The following is a 20418-nucleotide window of genomic DNA, read 5'->3' on the forward strand; positions in this document are numbered from 1 at the left end:
ACTTCTGTTTGGTTGAAAACTGTACCTTCTGGAAAGATCAAAACTTTTAAAGTGAGCTAAATCTGTCCCTGTAACCAGGAAGGTCCCACAGACATCCAAGAAGCAGGGGCTCCCCTCGGTCTCAGAGAACAGCAGAAGTTGTTTGACAGTTCCCTGGGGAAAGAAGAACAAATTAGCTGTATACATCTATGGTGCCCCATTTTTCTCCTGAACAATATTAATCATATGTACTCCATTCGCTCATCCAGTAAGTGATTATAAGGGGATATCATGCATTTAATCCCAGTTCTTGGGAGGAAGAAGCAGGTGGATCTCTGTGAGTTCGAGGCCAGCCTGGTCTACAAAGTGAGTTCAGGACAGCCAACGCTACACAGAAAAACCCTATTTCAGAGAAAACAAACAAACAAACAAAAAACAAAACAAAACAAAAAAACACCAAAATAGTTTAAGAACATGTTTTTGTTTTAATCCCAGGTGTGGAGACATGGGGCTGCTTTGCAGCAGCTGACTATGTTTGCCTTGTGCTCTGGCAGGAACATGGTTTTGCTACAGATAGTTTCTGGGATTGTGTGACATTTGGAATTCTGGGGCCTCTTCAAATAGTATATAAATGTTGGGGCCCTGAGAAACATGGGGTTGTTTATTGGTTGTTGGTTGTTATTGGTCATAGTTTGTTAAGTAGTCGTGTATAAAGAAAAAGAAGAAATTAGATATCCTGAAACCAGACATCAATAGAAAACAGTCTAACAAAAATTTGACCTTTCCTCTCTATCTCTTTTTCTGTCTTATCTAGTGTTAGGGGGTTGAAAGGGAAGAAGAAAAGGGGTGGAGATGAGGGGAAGAAAGAAGAACCCATCAAGTAGTAAACACTGGTTACACATCCTGGTCTACAGATCGAGTTTCACAATGGCCAAGGCTACACAGAGAATCCTTGTCTGGAAAAATCCAAAATTTAAAAAACAAAACAAACCTCAAGTCCAGTTTGTGTCGTCCTTATACTTCCTGAATCATGGTCAAACTCTCAGTGGCCAACACCTTATTGAAAACTTCATCCTTCCCCACCTGGACCCATCAGAAGCCTTCAATTGTGGAGAGCTCACTTCAGCACCCTTATCACAACTTTTAAGAGTTCTTTTTGATGGTTTTCTGTCCAGAGTGTTACATTTTGGGAAGGGGGATGGGGTTATGGTTGTCATAGAAGCCTTTTATGTCCCTCATTCTCTACTTTTTGAGTCTGCAGAGATACCACAGCAAAAGTAGCGTCCTCGCCCTTTACAGTCAGTGGGAGCACAGACCATGGACACCCACATGGTCACAGCATCAGCACATACCACAGCCCTCAGCGTGGTCTCCTGTGGCAGTGCAGACCCTGGACATCAACACAGCCCTGTGCCATGGACCCCATCATGGTCCTCAATGGCCGCACAGGCTACCCACATCAAAAGGTCCCTGGCAGCAGCACAGCCCAAGGACATCAGGCAGTGGCACAGGTCACAGACATCCACATGGCCCTTGGTGGAAACATGGGCCATAAACATCAGCTGCTGTAGGACCACAGACATCTATATGAACTTCAGCCTTCAACACAGCCTTCAGCAGTGGACTATAGATAACAACATGGCCTCCAGGGGCAGTAAGGACCATAACGGTGTTTTTTCCAATCCAGAAAATAAACTCTTCTTTATCTCAGACATCCTGACATTGCTCAGAGCCAGGGCAATTGCACAAAGGCAGAGCATGTTCAGGGCTGAATCTGCACAAGCTCCAGGTTGCCACCTGTCAGCCCTACTCAGTAGGAACATGTTCCTCTGTCTACAGCAACCTTTCTCACACCTGTCACTGCTTTCACATCTCTAGTTCCACCTCTCTCCACTGCACATTCACAGTTCCATCATTCCTCCATTTTTCCTAACCCTCCATTGCACCTTCATTTGTCATAGTGGCACTGGAAACTGCAGAATGTCACACAGTAAGTATGTATACACACACACACACACACACACACACACACACACACACACACTTTCTTTTTTGCTCAAACAGCTTTACATGCAAATACTATTGCAACGAGTATTTGGTTTGTTTCAAGGTTTCAGAGTTTCTAATATACCATACTAGACCATTGCTGAGATCATCTTGGATATCCTCTTGTTGCCCAGAGTCAGGATGATGTTGCAGCTAGATAGGGTTTCTGGGGGAAGGTTCTATTCAAGCTTCTGGCTGCCACACATCTCCCTGCCCTCAATGCCTACCACCCTGAGGCTCTCTGGGGTCAACTTTTGAGCTTGTAGACTGTAGGCAGCACTACTGCCCCATACTCTTTATCTACCAGCAAGGCAAGCAGCACAGGCTGCAGCAGCTGCAGCTCCAAGTCTGGGGCTGAACGGAGGGTGAACCTAGGGCCAGCCCCATTCAGTAATGGTTATGTTTCTGATGGAGCTCGAGGCCGTTGCAAACTACCTTGTCCTAGGTGCCAGCCACTGGACATAACTATTGTGCTTGTAGGTTTCAGACTGTGCCTTCTGTCTCCCAGCAGGGCAAGCAGCACAGGCTGTAGCTCCATGCTGTGGGATGGTCAGCCCTAGTCAACAATGACCTGTTTCTGTGGAGGCTCCAGGCTGCCTCACATCTCCCTGTCATCTGTGCCTTCAGCCCCAGGCTCATCTTTCATGACCTCTGTGCTCATAGCCTGCTGGGACACGGTGGTATATTTGTCATTTTTTGCTACTCATGGCTCCATCATTCTTTACAATTTTGTGAGTCCACTTTTTTTTTTAAGCATCTTTTCATAAGACTTGCCCTTTTGTCTTTTCTCCTTTAGCTATTCCAGAACTACTGAAGGCTCTGCAGACTCCTTTCCTACCTCTGCGACACCCTTCGGAGCCTCCACGGGTCTCTCAGACTCCTCTGAGCTCTGTGTCGGGTGCCAGGAGCCATCCCTATCTTTGTTTTTCTTGAGAAGTTATATTCTAATGAAAACCAACACAAAACCAAGATGAGGCGACCCAAAATCTATCCTATTACTATAGATATCAACATCAGCACCACTGCCTCACTTCAATTCTACCCAGGGTTCTGGCTTCAGCCTTGACCGTATATAACCTATACCATAACCTTCTCTAAAGATAATGGTGCATAAAATGGAAAGGAAGTATTGGCAGTCACCTTCTCACTGAACTAGACAATAACAGAGCCACACCAGTCTACCTCCTGAAGAGAGATAAGGGTCTAGAAGGACATGCCAGATGTTCAGTGGGAATTTGAGAGAGACCATTAGCATTTCCTCATTGGCCACAAACAACACACACAATTTCTAAAATATAAAAATAGCAGAGAGGCTGGAATTGTGGCTTAGTGTATAGTGTGTGCATGAGGTATGGGTTCTATCTAAACACTGTACCCAAAATTAAAAAAAAAATTAAAAAAAAAGAGGAGGAGGAGGAGGGGGAAGAGGATCCAACTCCATGCCAGTTATTGGTCCTACAGATTGGCTCCTTAATACTGCTTCCAATTTCCTGCACAGCCAGATACCTGCAGGTCCTTTCTCTGCTCTGATACAGCTTCCCCTTAATCTGTCATGAAGAACAGTCTCTCTCCCATCCCCATATCCACAATTGACACGCCATTCACAACTGCTAAAGCCAGAGTGCAAATGCTAAAGGAGAAAGAGACAGCACAGGTAGGACACAGACACTGCTCTGAAGGTAGGCTACCAAGTGGGCCTGGACACCCTCCCTGCCAAAAAGTCTCCCTGCTCTCTCAGACCTACAGGCTATAGAAAAACATGTGGCTGGCCTTCGGTACTTTGTGGGTTCTTCTTTTTTGCACCCTTTATCCCCCCAATTTCACCCCCTGTAACTAGATAGAAAAGAAGGATAGAGATAGATACCTGAATCTAATTTCTTTCCTTTTGTTTCTTTTTTGTTAGCAGTGTGACTAACAAGCAAGCAACCTTCTTGAATGACTAACATCCACCCACACTGCATCTCGGGGCCCTAGCATTTACATATCCTCTGAAAAGTTTCCAGAATTGCAGACATCACAGAATCTCAGAAACTACCTGCAGCTGGCAAATACACACCTCTGGTAGAGCACGAGGCAAATCATAGTCAGATGCTGCATTAAGTCCGAAGCAGCTCTATACCCCCATTCCTGGGAGCAAAATGAAAGCTCTTCTTACAATATTTCTGTATTTTTAACAAAACCAAAATTCCAGAATTATCACTACATTTCCCCCTTCTGTTTGAAGCCATTAATTGTGCTGGGTGTAGTGGGAAATTATAAACAGAGATATTTACAAAGAAATAATTGCTTTTTGAGTCAGTGGCCAATTTTGAGTAGCCCAGTTATTTAGAATTTGTTTCACATAAGGCAAGTGCATCCCATAGGACATCATGACTTCTTGTCATAACCTTGTTCCACACCGTTAGCAGACAAATGCTGTATGACCACTGCGAAAATTTATGGTGACTTCTTAATCCCAGGTTGCCCCTCATCTAATTCTGGTGGTGAGGCTGGTTCAAGATTAACCCTTTCTCTCAAAATGGGCTTTTCATCAGATTGTCCTCTACTTTTTTTCAGTTTTTCTCTGATTTGACCATCCTCCCACTCTCTTGCTCAGTCACCAGGACTGAGCATTTTTTATTTTTTCTTTTCTGGTGCTCCTCATTTCCCAAGTGCTTCCACTTCCACCTGCAACTTTTCCAGTTACACAACCAATTCTGAAACTCTTTCAGAGAAGAGACAGTAGAGTGACCCCTTTTGTTTTCCCATTTCAGATTTCTTTGTTTGTTTCTCAGGCCCCTCCATTTTCACCCACATTTTTTTTCCAACTTCTCAGCCAGTTATTCAAACCTTTTTGAAACAAAATACACAAAGAGAAAAAAGAAAAAATATACCCCCCCCCTGGGGAGCAAAGTGAAGAATATTCCAGCCGCAGCAGCTGCAATAAACTTTTGCAGGCTTCTTGAAAAAAAAAAAAAATGCATTCTGTCACCCCCTGTTGTTTTCTCTGGCATTTGAAATCATAGTTCCCATTTTTATCCTTTGCTTTAAAGCCCCATGTTAAGGTGCCAGTTGTGGCTGGTCTTCCTATTTTGGGGGTCTTTCTTTTTCCCACCATTTATTCCCCCAGTTTTACTACCTAACATTAGATAAGAAAGAAGGACAGAGGGGTGGGAGGAATTAGAAAAATTCCTGAATCTAATTTCTTTCTAGTTTCTTCTTTGACCACAGCTATTAAACCACAACCAATCTCCCTAAATGACTAACAGCTCCCCACAATTCACAACTATCAGAGCTCTAGCATTTGTATACTCTCTGAAAAGCTCCCAGAATTCCAAAATCACAGATACTACCTTCAGGTGGCAAAACAACACCTCTGCTAGAGCATGAAGCAAATCATAGTCAGTTGCTGCAAACAGTCCAAAGCAGCCCTACACCTGGGATTAAAATGAAAGCACATTCTTATAATATTTTTCTGTTTTTAAAGAAACCAAAATTCCCGAATTGCCACTGCAAAAACACAGCCTCCTAAGTTCTATATTAGCACCCATTTCTTCTTCCCAGGTGTAAGGGCCAAATGGTACTTCTTCCTCACAAAACCAGGTTCTTCCTGACCCTTTTCACTTCTGTTTTCACTGAGGCACTTATTATTGTCTTGTTTGCTGACTGCCTGATACCTAATAGTAACAACCGTATGCCAGAGGCCTGGATGAACATCATGTGAGGTACAAGATCATGGGTGTGGCAAGTCCAGTGAAGCACACTGGGTTCCACATAAAAGTCACTGGAGGGAAACGGAGCAGCAATTGGATCTGAGGAAAAAGAGGTGGAGGAGAACTAGGAGGGGAGGTTGCAGTTGAATGTATTGTATAAGAGAAGAATAAAGTTTAAAAAAATCACACTAGGGCCGGGGAGATGGCGCAATGGAAAAGTGCTTATGTTGCAAGCATGAGGATCTGAGTTTGGATCCTCAAAACCCACATAAATCCAAGCATGATGGCATGCCCCTGAATCTCAGTGATGGTGAGATGGGAGACGAAGTCCAACAGATGCTTGGAAGCTGGTGGGCCAGTTAGCCTGGCATATGTGGTGATATCAAGGTCAAGAGACCTTGTCTCATACAAAATGTTGAAGGAGCCGGAAGGTGAATACCAAATGTTGTACTCTTACGACATGTATACCATGTATACTTCTTTCCTTTATTCTCTTTCCTTCCTCTCTCGTGCATACACGCACATACATTCACTTGATAGACAAAATGAGAGACAGGCTATAGTGACAATTCTGGAATTTTCGTTTCTTTAATAAACACAGAAATATTATAAGATATACCTTTGTTTTAATGCCAGGCATGGGGATATGTGGCTGTTTTGGACTGTCTGAAGCAGCAAACTATGCTTTGCCTCATGTTCTAGCAGAGACATAATTTTGCCAGCTGCAGATAGTTCCTGCAATTGTGTGACATCTGGAATTCTGGGAACTTTTTAGAGAATAAATGCTAGACTCGAGAGGGAGTGTGGGTGGATGTCAGTACTTCAGGGAGGTTGATTGTGGTTTGTTAGCAGTCATGCTCACAGAAGAAACAGAAGGAAGAAAATTAGATTTAGGGGTCTCTCTCTCTCTCTCTCTCTTCTATCCTTTTTTCTATCTAGTGATGGAGGGATAAAGGGTGGGAAAAGAGCTCACAAAGTATCAAACTGGCTACAACAGGCTCTCAAGCTTGTCATAGAATGTTGCTTCACATAACAGGTTGAATAGTTGCCTCTCCAAAGATCTCTTTTCTTGAAACCCTACTGTAAAGGAGTCTTTGTAGAGGTAAGTAAATAAAGGATTTGCTTATTTTTATCATTCTGGGGATATAGTTTAGGGGTCAGTCCAATCTAGACACTGTACTAATCCATACTCCCAGATCTAAGAATTTTAGATGAAATCATACTGAGGCCTAAACCCACTGACAAGTGATTCTGTTTTCTGTGCTCCGGATGGAAGCCTGGGCCCCTCTATATTAACCACACAGCCCACCACTGAACTGTACATCCTAGTCAAAGTGTTCTATTTTTTAAGACTTATTTATTTTATGTGTATGCATATTTTAATCACATATATGTCTGCATCCCATATACATGTCTTGGGTCTCCTTTAGAGATCAGAAGAGAGTATCAGATGCCCTGGAACTGGAGCTATATGGATGGCTGTGAGCCACCACATGGGTGCTAGGAACAGAACCCAGCCCTCTGTAAGAACAAGCGCTCTTCACTGCCAAGCCATCTTTCCAACCTCTGAAAGTGTTTTTATCAGACATGAAGAGAAGACACAGATGCAGAAAGATGCCATGTGAAGAAGAGATCAGAGTACAGGGCAACCTCTGCAAGCCCAGGGATTGGCAGCACCACCAGCTCCTGGAAACTGAGAGAGGGAAAGCAGATTCCCTGGCAAAGCTTTCTGAAGGAACGTGTTCCAACCAACCTAGATTCAGGATTTGATTTCCAGAACTGTTAGAGAAAAAATTTCTGTTCCATTAAGCCACTGTTTTGTGGAAATTTGTTGCAGGAGCCATAGCAAGTTAGTATCATGTTGGCCCGGGCTCTAGAAAGTCACATAGGGATACAGACAGGGACAATATCTGACACAGACACTGGGCTAGAGGCCTGTCACCATAAGAAGCCAGCCCTGCTCCCTTCATGGCTTCACTCTCACTCACATGTATGGGAAAGGCTCATCTAGAAATATCATCTCAACAGATAGCACAAAGCCTTCAGGATGTATGTTAAACCAATAAGCACTTCCTCACATTTCATAGTCTTGTGTAGTCAAGGTGCAGTGAAACGAACCTTTTCCCTGAAAAAGCTTCTAAACCTGACTCCCCATTTCAGAGGTCACAGCCATGGATGGGTAGGCTACCCCAGAACACATATTTTCCAGTGAGCCACCTGATGGAAAAACAGGACTTAGGAACACAAGACAGCATTTTCAACTTGGTTGTAACTTGATCACCACAGTCACTGTCAGAATTACTTACCTGCCAGGTTCGTACTTGAATTCGGTTTGGCTCCACTGTATAAATGTTTTCCTCGTGCATTGCTAACACTGATGTTTCACACAGGAATGTCCCTGAAATGAAAGATGAGCATCAAAAGAGCAGTAGCATGGCAGAAGTGCCTTGCATGGAATCCCCAGTCAGCTTGGTCCTCATGGTAACTCTAGGAGAAATCTTACCTGAACCTTGTAGATGAGCAGAACAAAGTTCCAGAATTAAAAAGAAAAGAAACAATAACAACAACAACAGCAAAAACACTAAAAATTTAAAACCAAGAACCAAGAAAATACAATAAAAAAATAAGAAGCAATAGACACAAAGTAACATCTGCTCTGAATGTAGGGAACTATGTAGGGAACTCCTAGGGCCCTAGCCCCATAGAAAGTGTTAAGGGAGATAAAATGTGAGTGGAAAAGATATGAGAAAGTGAAATGACCAGTGGAAATATCCAGGGAGGATCACTCTTAGATAGAACTGTCAGTCTCCTAAGAGTTAAGAGATCTCAGAGGTGAGATGGTAAGGCCAGGAAGGTTTTACAGGTAAGTTGAGGGGTAGGGAGAATCACATCCCAAAGAATAGGTAATCAGGAGGCTGTAAGACAGTGCGAGATTTGTGCTCCAAATCCTAAGGTTTGTGAGGACTACTACCTATGACAATAGATGCTAAAGTCTCAAAGGAAAGGTTATTTTGGGCTGTTCAGGTAGGCCCAAAACATAGCTACGTGTCCCTATGAAGAGGAATGGAAGATAGGGTCAGTGTAGCAACAGAACCAAAGACTGGAGCTCTGTGACCATAAACCAAGGAGGATAGCAGCCAGAAGCTAGAAAAACCAAATAGACTTTCCCCTTGAGGATTCAAGGGAGTATGGCCCTGTCTGCTAGAATTTGGACTTCTGGCCATTGAAACCATAAGAAAATAAATTCCTATAGTTTTAAGCCCTCAACATGTAGTAATTTCTTACAGCAGCACTATGAAATTCATACAGGTGTGTGGAGGAAAAGGCAGCCAAATTAAACAGAGAAAGCTGGAGAAAGTGGTGACATGCATGGCTCAGATCTGAGACTGCTCATCTGTGAAGAGCCACTTGTGGCTCACAGCTATGGCGTAGAATCATTTCAGAAGACACTTGTGCAGTAGTCCTCTTTCTTAAAAGGAACTAAACTGCTTATGACCATGCAGCCTCCTTAGGCGGTCTGCAGCTCAGGAGGATTTGTTCACTGAGTCTCACTGTACTTTTCAAACATTACAACACTTCACAGGATGCAGCTCAGGGAGCCCTGGCAGCCGGTGCCAGAGCTGCAGCATTAGTAATTCAGGGACTGGAATGAGAGCTGGCACGAGGGTTCAGCTAGCTCTGGGCTAGTCCCCTTACCCTGAATTAGAAAGTGAGGCAATAGCAGAGGTGTGGAGCCCTCTCTGGGGTGAAGAGATTCTAACCTGCATTCCTTAAGGTAGATCCTGAAGGTTCAAAGATCGCCACCTGTTTTCCATTCCAGACAGCCACAGCATCCTAAAGGAACATGCATATCCAAAACAGAGGTAAGGAAAAGTACGATGCAGACCACAGACCCACAACACATTTCCAAAGCTTGCCCTCTGCCTTCATAACTGAGTGACAACATGCTGTCAGCCTAATTTCAGGTCACTCAGTCTTCCATGGATGCAGGTTAGACCTAAAATGCCTGTGGGTTTTTAGTATTTTCTTTATAAACATGACACACATGGACATTCAGGATAATAATCCAGGGTGGAAATGAGAATGGCTTAAGCTGTCACCAAGTCCCCTTGCTGTTCTGAATTACCCTAATGACCCAGCAGGCAGGACTTTTCTTCTACATTGAAGATCCTTATCTAAAACCCAGAGGCCATCCTCAGTAGTCACCTTGGTGGTGAATACTCCACTGATGTGCATGTCAGTACGCAGGCTGTGTGTGGCCCCCGTGGACAGGAAAGACACATTGACTAAGCTTGGGGAGATTTGCACGGCAGCTACTTGCTGGTGGAAGTGCGATGACATAGCTTGTTCACTGAGGATGGACACAGAGTCAGCGCTGCTCACTGCCAGAAGGTTCTTCCTGGAGCCCCACTTCAATAGCATGTAGGGAGAATCAAATGCATAAATAAAGCAGGAGAGACACAGTCAGGAAGTATATAAATGTTCCCTATCAGAGTCCATAAGCTACTTCTTGTTATTTAAAAAACAACCTAAAAATTTTTAAAAAGGTAAAAATATGTACTTTGTAGAAAAATTTTAAAATACTGATAGACACAAGTTGTGAATTGGTAGGAAGACACTTATGGGGCTGTTCTATCTAGGTTTGCTCTAACTGCAGGACACCTGCTGGGAATTTCTCATTCTGATTATGACATATTCACATCTTATTTTATATGAATGTATAAGAAATTTATATCATTAAATTATTCAGCTTTCTTCTGCTGGCGAGAAATGCTGCTTTACTTGCTTCAAGTCTACTTGAAATGTTCAGTTCTCAACAAATAATTAAAAGCCATGAAAAAGATCAAAATATGGCCAAAAAGGAGGGATCAGAAATATCTGTGAAAGGATCAGTTGACTGATGTTGGATAGACTTCCCAGAGGCTATAACCATGGTCATCACCATAAGCACCCACTGAATACCCGTCTCATCGGACAGTGTAACGGAAGTTTTGGTTTCTTTGTATGTTATGTAAGTATGCTTTTGTTTTATTCCCAAGTATGGGATTTTGGCTGGGTTATAGTTGTCCACACCTATTATTGTCTTATTTGGAGTGTGGCTTTTGCCAGCTGGTAATGGCCTTCCACATGGGGTACAGAGAGGGTGTAGTCTAGGACTCTGAGAATATAAATATGAGAGCAGAGAAAGAGAAGGGGCGGCGTGTGGAGTGTAGCCGTTTAGAGAGACCAGAGGCCAGAGACAGTGTGGCAGTTTGGAGTAGACAGATGAAGAGAAATGCTTCGGGGTGTGGAGAGATTGGTATAGAGCTTTAAAAGAACCCCTTGGCCTAAATAGCTGAGAGAGGTAAAGGGGTCTGGGGCCTGTCTCTCCACTAACCTTTTCTCTCTCCTATTTAGGGTTGATGGGGTTGGTAGAGGTCTAAACACCCCAAATAAAGGAGAATTTTTAAAAAAGAACGCTACAAGATAGAGTGCCAAAAAGTGACAAATTAAAGACAAACTGCTCCCAAGAAATGAAGCATATGTCTATACAAAAACCTGTACATGCACTTTCAGAGCAGCTTCATTCATAACAGCCCCCAAGTGGAATCAACCCAAATCGCCATCAGCTGATTAACAGAAATACTGTGGTCTACCCATACAACAGAGTACTCAGCCATAGAAAGGAGCCCTGACACCTGCGTGACATGAAGGAAGGAGTCAGCGAAAGAAGTCACAAAACATGGACATGATGTGCTTCTACTTGTTGACTTCTTTATCTATTTATTTTGTTGGGGTTTTTTTGATTGTTTGTTACTTGTTTTTTTGTGACAAGGTCTCCCTTCACAGCCCCTGACTGCCTTGGAACCCACAGAGATCCACTTGCCTCTGCCTCCTAAATGCTGGGATGAAAGGTGAGTGCCAATATGCCTAGTTATATGCTTCAAGTTTTTATGAAATGTCCAGAGCACACAAATCTACAGAGTCACAAGGTGCGTTACTGGCTGTGGAAGGCCGGGAGAAGGAGAAGTGGAGGAGGGGTATGGATTTCTTTTTAGAGTAATTAATGTATTCTAACATTTGTTGTAAAGAAAACATATTGTGGTAAAGGCTGGCAAAACTCTATGAATATACTAAAAATCTGTAACTTGTATCTTAGTAAGGCTGTTTTAAACATATTTACATATGAATACATATATATAGGCAGAGACAGAGGAATTGGTAAGTAGATCAACAGATATTAATATACAGCCACAATCCCTTCTCTGATTTTTTGTTTTCTTTTGTTTTGTTTTTGAGACAGGGTCTTATCATATAACCCAGGCTAACCTAGAACTCAAGATCCTCATGTCTCAGGTTCCTAGGTATTGGGATTACATATCTACATAATTTCTTGTTAGTGCTATTTTTCTGATGCTAAATTGAATAACCGATAAGACTAGGTTCCAAGTTAATCGTGTTCTCTGTTTGGTACAGCACACGAGTGCAACAAATGTGATATAAGCTGTATACTGTACCTTTATTTGTGTGATGTTTCCGTCAAGCTCAGTAGGTGTTTGAAGGGCCCACATGTCCTTGCCTTCTACCCCCCGGCCACTTGGGAAGTTTGGTACTTTTTTCCACATAGCTACTCGCCCTTTATTGGTACCAGCTGCCAGAAGGCCTGCAGGTAAAAGCATAGCACATTAACTGAGTTAGATTTAAAAGGTGGTGGTGAGTACTGTTCTCTGTGTCTATCTGCCTCGCTCCAGGTACTTCCCAATGCTCCACTAGTACCGAGTACTCAGCAACACTCTGGTTCCTCTCCTATCTTTCTGTCCTTGGGATTTGCACTCTCATGTATTATTAGTATACTTTCCCTAGTGTACAAACACTACCATACCATTTCAGGAAGATACAGGCCAATATGTATAATGTTAGTATCACTCTTTTGGACAAATCATTTGAACATTATGTGAAATAAGAAAGCTTTATTGTTACTTGATCATATTTGCCTAACTCATAATTTTTCTTTCTTTCCTTTCTTTCTTTTTCTTTCGTTCATTCTCTCTTTTTTTCTTTCTTTTCTCCTCCTTCTTCTTTCTTTGTTTTTTATCAAGAAAGGGTTTCTCTGTGTAGTCCTGGCTGTCCTGGAACTCACAATATAGACCAGGCTGGCTTTGAACTCACAGAGATCTACCTGCCTCTGCCTTCTGAGTGCTGGAATTAAAGGTCTATGCTACCGTACCCAGCTTCCATTTTTGAAAAGGCTCTAAATTCTACTATAATTTTTTTTCCCTGACACAGTGCTTAAAATTGTTTTCATTCTTTTTTTTTCTTCTTCTCTTTCTATTTTTTTTTTTTTTTTTTTGAAACAGGATTTCTCTCTGTAACAGCCCCAGCTGTCCTAGACTCACTTTGTAGACCAGGCTGCCCTCAAACTCGAAGAGATCCGCCTGCCTCTGCCTCCTGAGTGCTGGAATTAAAGGTGTGCACCACCATGTCCAGCTGTTTCTATCTTTTTTATGTCAGACTAAGGAATCTCACCTTTGGCTTTACAGAAACAAACACAGTTTATATTCTCTCCCTTCTCAAAGCCAAACTTCTCCTGTGGGCTCAGTATGTAATTCTCTCCTCTTTCTAAATCCCAGAACCTGAAACAGAAAGAGGAAAACACTAGGAAGGTTATTATTAGTACCCTCCTCTGACCTGAGGGCTGTATCAGGCCTGGGAAGAAAACTCAGAGTTGTGTGCTACAGACTCCTAGTACAAAAGGGAACTTGATGTTATACTGTTTACAATTCAAAAGAGTGGTTACTAACAGATAGTTTATATGTGACGTTATAGGAAGAGAACATAGGAATCCCAGCTCCATGAGGCAAAAGTGAACATTATGTTGAACCGAGTGGCTAAAACGATACTAAAATGCTAAAAATACTAAAAATCTTAAGAAACCATACAGAACTAGGTTTGGCAGTACACATCTGTAGTCCTAGTTACTTGAGAGGAAGAGGCAGGAAGGAGCATTGCTGGAGACCAGCATAACAGTAGCAACAAAACCCTACGTCAAAAACAAATTTCTTCCAAACAAGGCAAAGCAACTGTGAGGGCAGATATCATAGTTATCTTATCTGAAGGCATGGGAAAAGCAGGAAGGACAGCTGAGTAGGTGAGGACTCCTAGGGCCTCCAGTGTTTAGTTACATAGACCTGTCTAATATGTGAAAATTCACCACAATGTGCATTTTCTGTGTGTATATTAAAGAGTCTGTTCCTGACAGAATTTTCCAGAGGCCTGTATAGGAAGACAAGCTCTCACCTGAGCACTGGTTCCCCGATAGCTGTCACAAGAAGGCTGCCCTCTATCAAGGTGATGTCTGCCCGGCGCCCTGTTTTCCCACTCAACTTTACCTGCATGACGAAAAAAGCAACTTGAAAGAAGCATCGGTTCTTTCTGAGGTGACTGAGGAAACTGTGTTAGCCAGGCATGTGGTCTTCAGGGACATCACTGAGACTCTCCAAGGTCGACCACAAATAGTAGAATTGGAGAGTTGACCTTGTTTTTAAGGGGTTGGGCTGGAGAGATGGCTCAGCAGCTAACAGCTCTGACTGTTCTTCCAGAGGACCAGGGTTTGATTCTCAGCACTTGTACCCACATGGCTGTTTACAACTGTCTGCAACTCCAGTCCCAGGGGATCCAACAACTTCTTCAGACCTCAGTGGGCACCAGGCACACTCATGGCACATACACATGCATGCATGCAGGTGCACCTATACACATAAAAAATTCTAAAAAGAAATTTCAAAATGTACAGCTTAAAGCAAACAGCAACTTAAACATGAAGTGATGTCTAACCTAGGGCCAAATGGGCATTTCTAGATGAATACTAAGCGGCACGGGAACTGCTTGTTCTGTCATGACTGTATTTTAGGGAAGGTCTCCCACCTTCATTTTGTGCAGAAAGCAACATTTCCTAGAGCCTGACAACCAGTGAGAAATGCCTATTGTAGTAAATATATATTAAGTGCCTAGTTGTCAACTTGGCTCTGGTTAAGACACCAGGTCCATGCAACCCAAGGACTACCACAGCTAACAGTAGTTAGAGGATACAGTGAGCTCTTTAATCTAGAGGAATATCTTTAGGGACAGTTCAGGATCCTCTATGGACATAGGTTCTTATAAACCAAGAGAGCAGCTGGGCAAAACACATACGCTTAATGGGAGCAAAAGATGAATGGGGGCAGCAAGCAGCAGTGCTCTCAAATGACCTGTACAGGGTACACAAGTGACCTTTATTGAGGAGCATGTGGCACTGGATGATTTTGTAGTGGACCCTTAGACATGCGGAGTATTTCAGAGCTCTATCTTTCATGGACATCCTGGTATCTTATTACAGTTCAGCCAAGACAACTCGCATTTACTCACTGTATAAAATAACATAAATGCCTATGGTGGCAAACAGAAGATTTGAAAGACCATGTTGCAGAAGGGCGGTTGTAACAGATACTGGGCAATGCCACCTCCAGCTCTGGGCCAATAAATAAGCCTCCTCAGAACACTTTCATATAGGAACAATGCCTCCTGTTCTATCTAGCTCTATTGTGGAAGTCCAATGAGATGCAGATGGTGAATTCACTAATGGAGAAAGGCGCAGATAGGGAGCAAGCCTAGGTAACCCTGATGCTCTTCATACCTGTCCAGAGATACTGGAAATCTTTCCTTTTCCTCACTTACACCAAAGGGCCTAGAGTGAAATGTGGCACTGAATAGCTGGGTTAGCTGCTCTTTCTTGCAAATGACAGCTCTTCAGTCTTGCTAACCAAGATTGAAAAGACAGGCAAAGCAGACAAGAAAACCTGGTCTCGGGTGTTGAGCATAATCCAGCAGCCAGGTTAGCCATCACTCTGCTCTTTCACCTACCTTCATCACTTCTTCGGCTTCCCCGTCAGGAGTCACCACATACAGAGACAGGAGAAGATTCTGTGTAACCACAACCAGAGCTTCTCTCTTCTCAATGTAGAACAGCGTCTGGATGGAGCTGTCTGTGAATGCCACCTGGGCAGTCTTGCCTTTTTCATCCACATAGTGCACTGTCCCTAAGGAAAGAGGTGGCTCCTAGCTCATCTGTCTCTCCAGGATACCCATGAGCAACCATTTCTATCTCCTTAAGGATGCTCTGACAATACATCTATCGTCTTTATAAGAACTTAAGACATTTGCTGCAATGTTTCTCAGGCTACCAACTCTGAAATGTCCTGTTTTACTGGCTAGGCTAGCTGTCTCTGTGGATTCCTTCTCCATACTCTCCTGGATGATATCAATTAGTATCCAGATCATCTGATTCTATAGCCTTGCAACTGTTCCATCATCTGTACTCACTATCTTTAGGTATATTTTTTACTTTTATTTATTTTTATTTTATGTATGTACATTTTGCTTGAGTCTATGTATGTGTACCACATGCATGCTCTGCCCAGAGGCCAGCAGATCTCCTGGGACTGGAGTTATAATAGATGGTTGTGTGCCACCATGAGAATACTCGGAGTCAAACCTGAGTTCTTAATCGCTGAGCCATCTCTCCAGCCCTCAAGATTTATTTGTTTATGTATTTTATATATACAGGCATTTTGTCTGCATGCATGTTTGCACACCAGAAGAGAGCACTGGATCACATTATAGATGGTTGTAAGCTGCCATGCAGTTGCTAAAATTGAACTCAGGACCTCTGGAAGAGGTTCTTAACTACTAAGCCATTTCTCCAGCCTTCTTTTGGGGTATTTATAAATGATGACTCTTCTCTCTGTCCCTCAGACCTCATGTCATTAGGCATATAATTTGCCATTATTTTCCATAAGATGCTCCTTAAGCATCTAAACCTCAAGAGGCAGTGGTACTGTAGCAGGCCCTTCCCCGCACCTAGACTCCTCCGCTTCCTGCCCTGCCCTGAACTACCACTTCAACACTAGCCAGCAACATCTGGTCTGCCTCCTTTGCTTCTTCTTAGGTGTCTGAGTGATGAGTGAGTTCCCGGGATTCTCTGGCTCATTTCTGAAGTTCTTCAGGAGCCTCCTCAGGTCTCCTTTTTGTCCTCTGGTCTCATCTTATTCTTCATGGATAGCCTGAGTTCTCATTAAGTGGGAAGTTCAAAGTCATCTAAGTTAATTTTAACAATTAGTATTGAATAAGCAGAGATTATGGAGCAGGGTCTTCTACAGACAATAAGACAGCAGACAAAAATATAACCCCCATTTTCCACAGTGGGTACAAGTGCACAGGAGAATTTGTACCCTAAAGCCCACATACTGGGGAATAGGCAGATATCTAGATCTACGTCCTGCATAGCTCTGCACATCCCCTTCCAGGCTACCAGCACCGTTCCTTCCATCTCAGCTCTCCTTCCTATTCTCTTCTCTTTGCCCCATGGTGATGCATCCACTTGGATATCCCCTCTGGAACATCCTCAACTGCCCCTCTCACCTGGCTCTATCTCTTTATCTTTTAAAATCAAAGGTTTCTCCTATTCAGAAATTATAAAACCCATGACCTCTTCCTATATTAGCAGTCCCTCTTCTCAAACCCAGTCACCTCCTGTGAGAGACATCACTTCTCATTCCCTGCACCTCTGCCAGGTACCCCACCAGACCGCTACTCTTGCTCATTAGCTTCAGGGTATATTTGTTTCAACCCTGGGCCTGTCTCCTGCTTATACTGAGAACAAGTAATATTAAAATCATCAGTCAGTTATCATGGTAGCACAGCTATAATCTCAACCCTCAAGAAGCTGAGGCAGGAGGGTGACCACAACCATGTAAAAATACAACCATCAGATGAGGCTTAATAATAACCTCTGTGCTGAGTGGTAGTGGTGGCAGTGTATGCCTTTAAACTCAGCACTTGGAAGGTGGAGATCTCTTTAAGTTTGAGATCAGTCTGGTAGACATGGCATGTCCCAGGTCTACAGGGGTACATAGTAAGAACCTGTCTCAAACACACACATATATTCTCTTTCTCTCTCCAAACCAAACCAAACCAAACCAAAACCAATGGAAAAAATGAACTAACAAACCAATCAATCAAACAAAAACCCTAAAAACATGAGGTGGGTATCATAGTATATGTTTGTAGTCCCAACATTTTGGCAGGAGGAAAATCATAAATTGGAGGCAAACCTATGCTTCATAGTAAGACACAATCTCAAAACAGAGCAAAATAAAAAAACAAACAAAAACCCCAAACAAAACAAAATTTCTTTAGGAAAACCCTTCAACATGAATTAAGATGGCCTGCCCTCATCTGTGTTAGAGCACAGCACCATCTAAGCAGGGGAATGCCTTCAAGAATCCCAGCATCCAGACACCTGCACTGCAGCCTCCCTTCATTTTACAGAAGTACTACTGTCAGCCTAAAAGCCTCGCCTCACACTCTTTGGCTCCTACAGTTACATCCCAAGTTGCTCACCATCCGTCAGACTGACAAAGAAAGACAGCCCCTCTTGAGACCCCGTCTTCAGGAAACTTCCAAAGCTGCTTTTTCTCCAGTTAAACATGTCCAGGGCTTTCTCATCCCCACTTACTGCTGCCTTTGCCAACTGAACCAGATCCCTGAGAGTAAAGGATACAGCAGTCAAAATTCCTAGAATGATTTGGGGCTGGGTCCACCTGGGTCAGGAGTCATACACCCCACCCCCAGGATGGAGGGAGAGATAAGGGACCACATGGGGCTTCATACTTACTCTCCAGGAGGGGGGAGTCGGAAGATGCAATGGGTGAGTGGTTTCCCATATTCATGTTTCAGGAGTGGTGTCCCCTGTACTCGGCCTCGCTGGTCCAGTCTCCACAAGAGCAGGACCCCAACCTGCAGGAGGCCAACAACAGGTGAAAGGAAGACAGGCTTACAGAACCACTGGTTGGAGGTGCACAATAAATGAGTAACACAACACTGGCAATTCCTCATTCAAAAAATTACTGTACTGCATGTACATTGTTAGGATAATCTCTTGTGTACTGTGTAAAGGTTGTCTTTGTATTATGCAAATGTTGATTTCTGTACCTGTAGAGAGCTCAGTACAGGCTGGGACTTTGGTATTGCTATTCCTATGAAGCATCACCTGTCACAATGTTCTGTAAACATCTTCTCCATCACCTTCTGTTTGGTTTAATAAAGACCTGAATGGTCTACAGCAAAGCAGGAGAGCATAGATTGACATCCAGCAGAGATAGGAACTCTGGGGAAAAAAAATCCATCAAGGGATTTGCCAGCCAGAGGAAGAAACAGGTGCTGAAATTGATTGTTAGAGAGAGGTATCGAGCCACGCGGCAGAATGTAGATTAATATAAACAAGTTAGTTTAAGTTATACAAAGTAGTTGGGAATAAGCCTAAGCTAAGGCCTAGCTTTCGTATTAATAAAAAGTCCCCGTGTCATTACTTGGGTGGCTGTCTGTCTTAGAGAGGCGGGCAATAATTGGCGCTCAAGGGCAATAGCACACCGTGCCAAACTATTCAAAAGTATTTACAGAACTACAACTCTTCTCTGCGGCCCCTCCTCTTCCCCACTTTCCCAGATAGCAGCTGTCATGTGCTTAGAATAAACTGCTAATTTCAGAACGGGTTTTTGATTTACAGGAAGATTACAAAGACAGTACAGGGCTCCTATATATGTCACCAGTTTCCCCTACTACTATACTGCATTTCTTTGAGTTAATGAGCTAGGGCTGGGGATACAACTCAGTGGTAGAATGCTTTCTCAGCACATACAAGCCTTGAATTCACTCACTAGCACTGGCCAGGGAAACAAAAACACTTGCCTGGAATCCTGAGTTAATATTTACAATACCACCAACTAAGTCCACACTACTCCCTCAGAGTTCTCTAGTTTCCCTTAATATTCCTTTTCTGTCCCAGAAGCCTGCTTACGATTCCACACAGCATTTAGTTGCTATGTCTTCTGAGGCTCCTGTGGGCCATATTTCCTCAGCATTCCTTGTTTGCTTAGTTCAAAGGTGCTGCTCAGGTATAGTATAGGGCATAGCTCCACTGAGATTCATTTGATGTTTTGCTCATAACTGGATGGGACTTACAGGTTTGTTGGAGGAGGAAGAGAGAAGCAGTTCCCTATGGGAAAGTCACTACTATGAACAAAATCCATCACTGTGGATGTTGACCATGACACCCTGTAGAGTAACTTTTACCTACTGTAAAGTGACTCTTTTCCCTTCCTTTTTATGCCAAACTCCTGAGAAAGAGGTATACAGTGTGCATTTTTCACTTAAGGGGTAGGAGTTAATATTCTACTTCTGTGTAGTGGTTTGAATAAAAATGGCTCCTACTCTATCAAGAGGTGTGGTCTTGTTGGAGGAAGTATGTCATTAGGGGTGGGCTTTGAGGTTTCAGAAGCTCAAACCAGGCCTAGTGGCTGTCTCTTCCTGCTGCATGCCAATCTGGATGTAGAGTTCTCAGCTATCTCTCTAGCATCAGGTCTATCTGCATACTGCCATGTTTCCCGCCATGCTGATAATGGACTAAACCTCTGAACTCTAAGCCAGCCCCCATTAAATGTTTCCTTTATAAGAGTTGTTGTGGTCATGATGTCTCTTCACAGGAACAGAAACCCTAAATAAAACATTCTTCAAGAATGAAATATTGATATAAATTATTTGGTCTTCTTCGGCATAAGAAAATTGTCTATTTTCCAACATTTGTTTTCTGATAAGTATATGTTTATAGCACCATGAACTCTTGAGT

At 43.0% G+C, this 20418-nt stretch overlaps 1 protein-coding gene across 3 annotated transcripts in view; it reads right to left on the reverse strand.

Annotated features, from left to right (window-relative positions):
* Positions 1–20418, reverse strand: part of Ift140 (intraflagellar transport 140) — an 88082-nt gene that overhangs the window by 58521 nt on the left and 9143 nt on the right. For all 3 annotated transcript variants that reach the window (XM_021637145.2, XM_021637146.2, XM_060363977.1), the window contains 10 exons: positions 18409–18530; positions 18135–18277; positions 15597–15772; positions 13995–14086; positions 13224–13330; positions 12215–12360; positions 9924–10127; positions 9479–9551; positions 8024–8115; positions 26–153 (listed from right to left, as the gene is read on the reverse strand). In XM_021637145.2, the coding sequence (XP_021492820.1) occupies positions 26–153; positions 8024–8115; positions 9479–9551; positions 9924–10127; positions 12215–12360; positions 13224–13330; positions 13995–14086; positions 15597–15772; positions 18135–18277; positions 18409–18530 (1283 nt within the window). The remainder of the gene's footprint in view (positions 1–25; positions 154–8023; positions 8116–9478; positions 9552–9923; positions 10128–12214; positions 12361–13223; positions 13331–13994; positions 14087–15596; positions 15773–18134; positions 18278–18408; positions 18531–20418) is intronic.

Source organism: Meriones unguiculatus, chromosome 11 (assembly GCF_030254825.1).
Source record: "Meriones unguiculatus strain TT.TT164.6M chromosome 11, Bangor_MerUng_6.1, whole genome shotgun sequence".
Lineage (NCBI taxonomy): Eukaryota > Metazoa > Chordata > Mammalia > Rodentia > Muridae > Meriones > Meriones unguiculatus.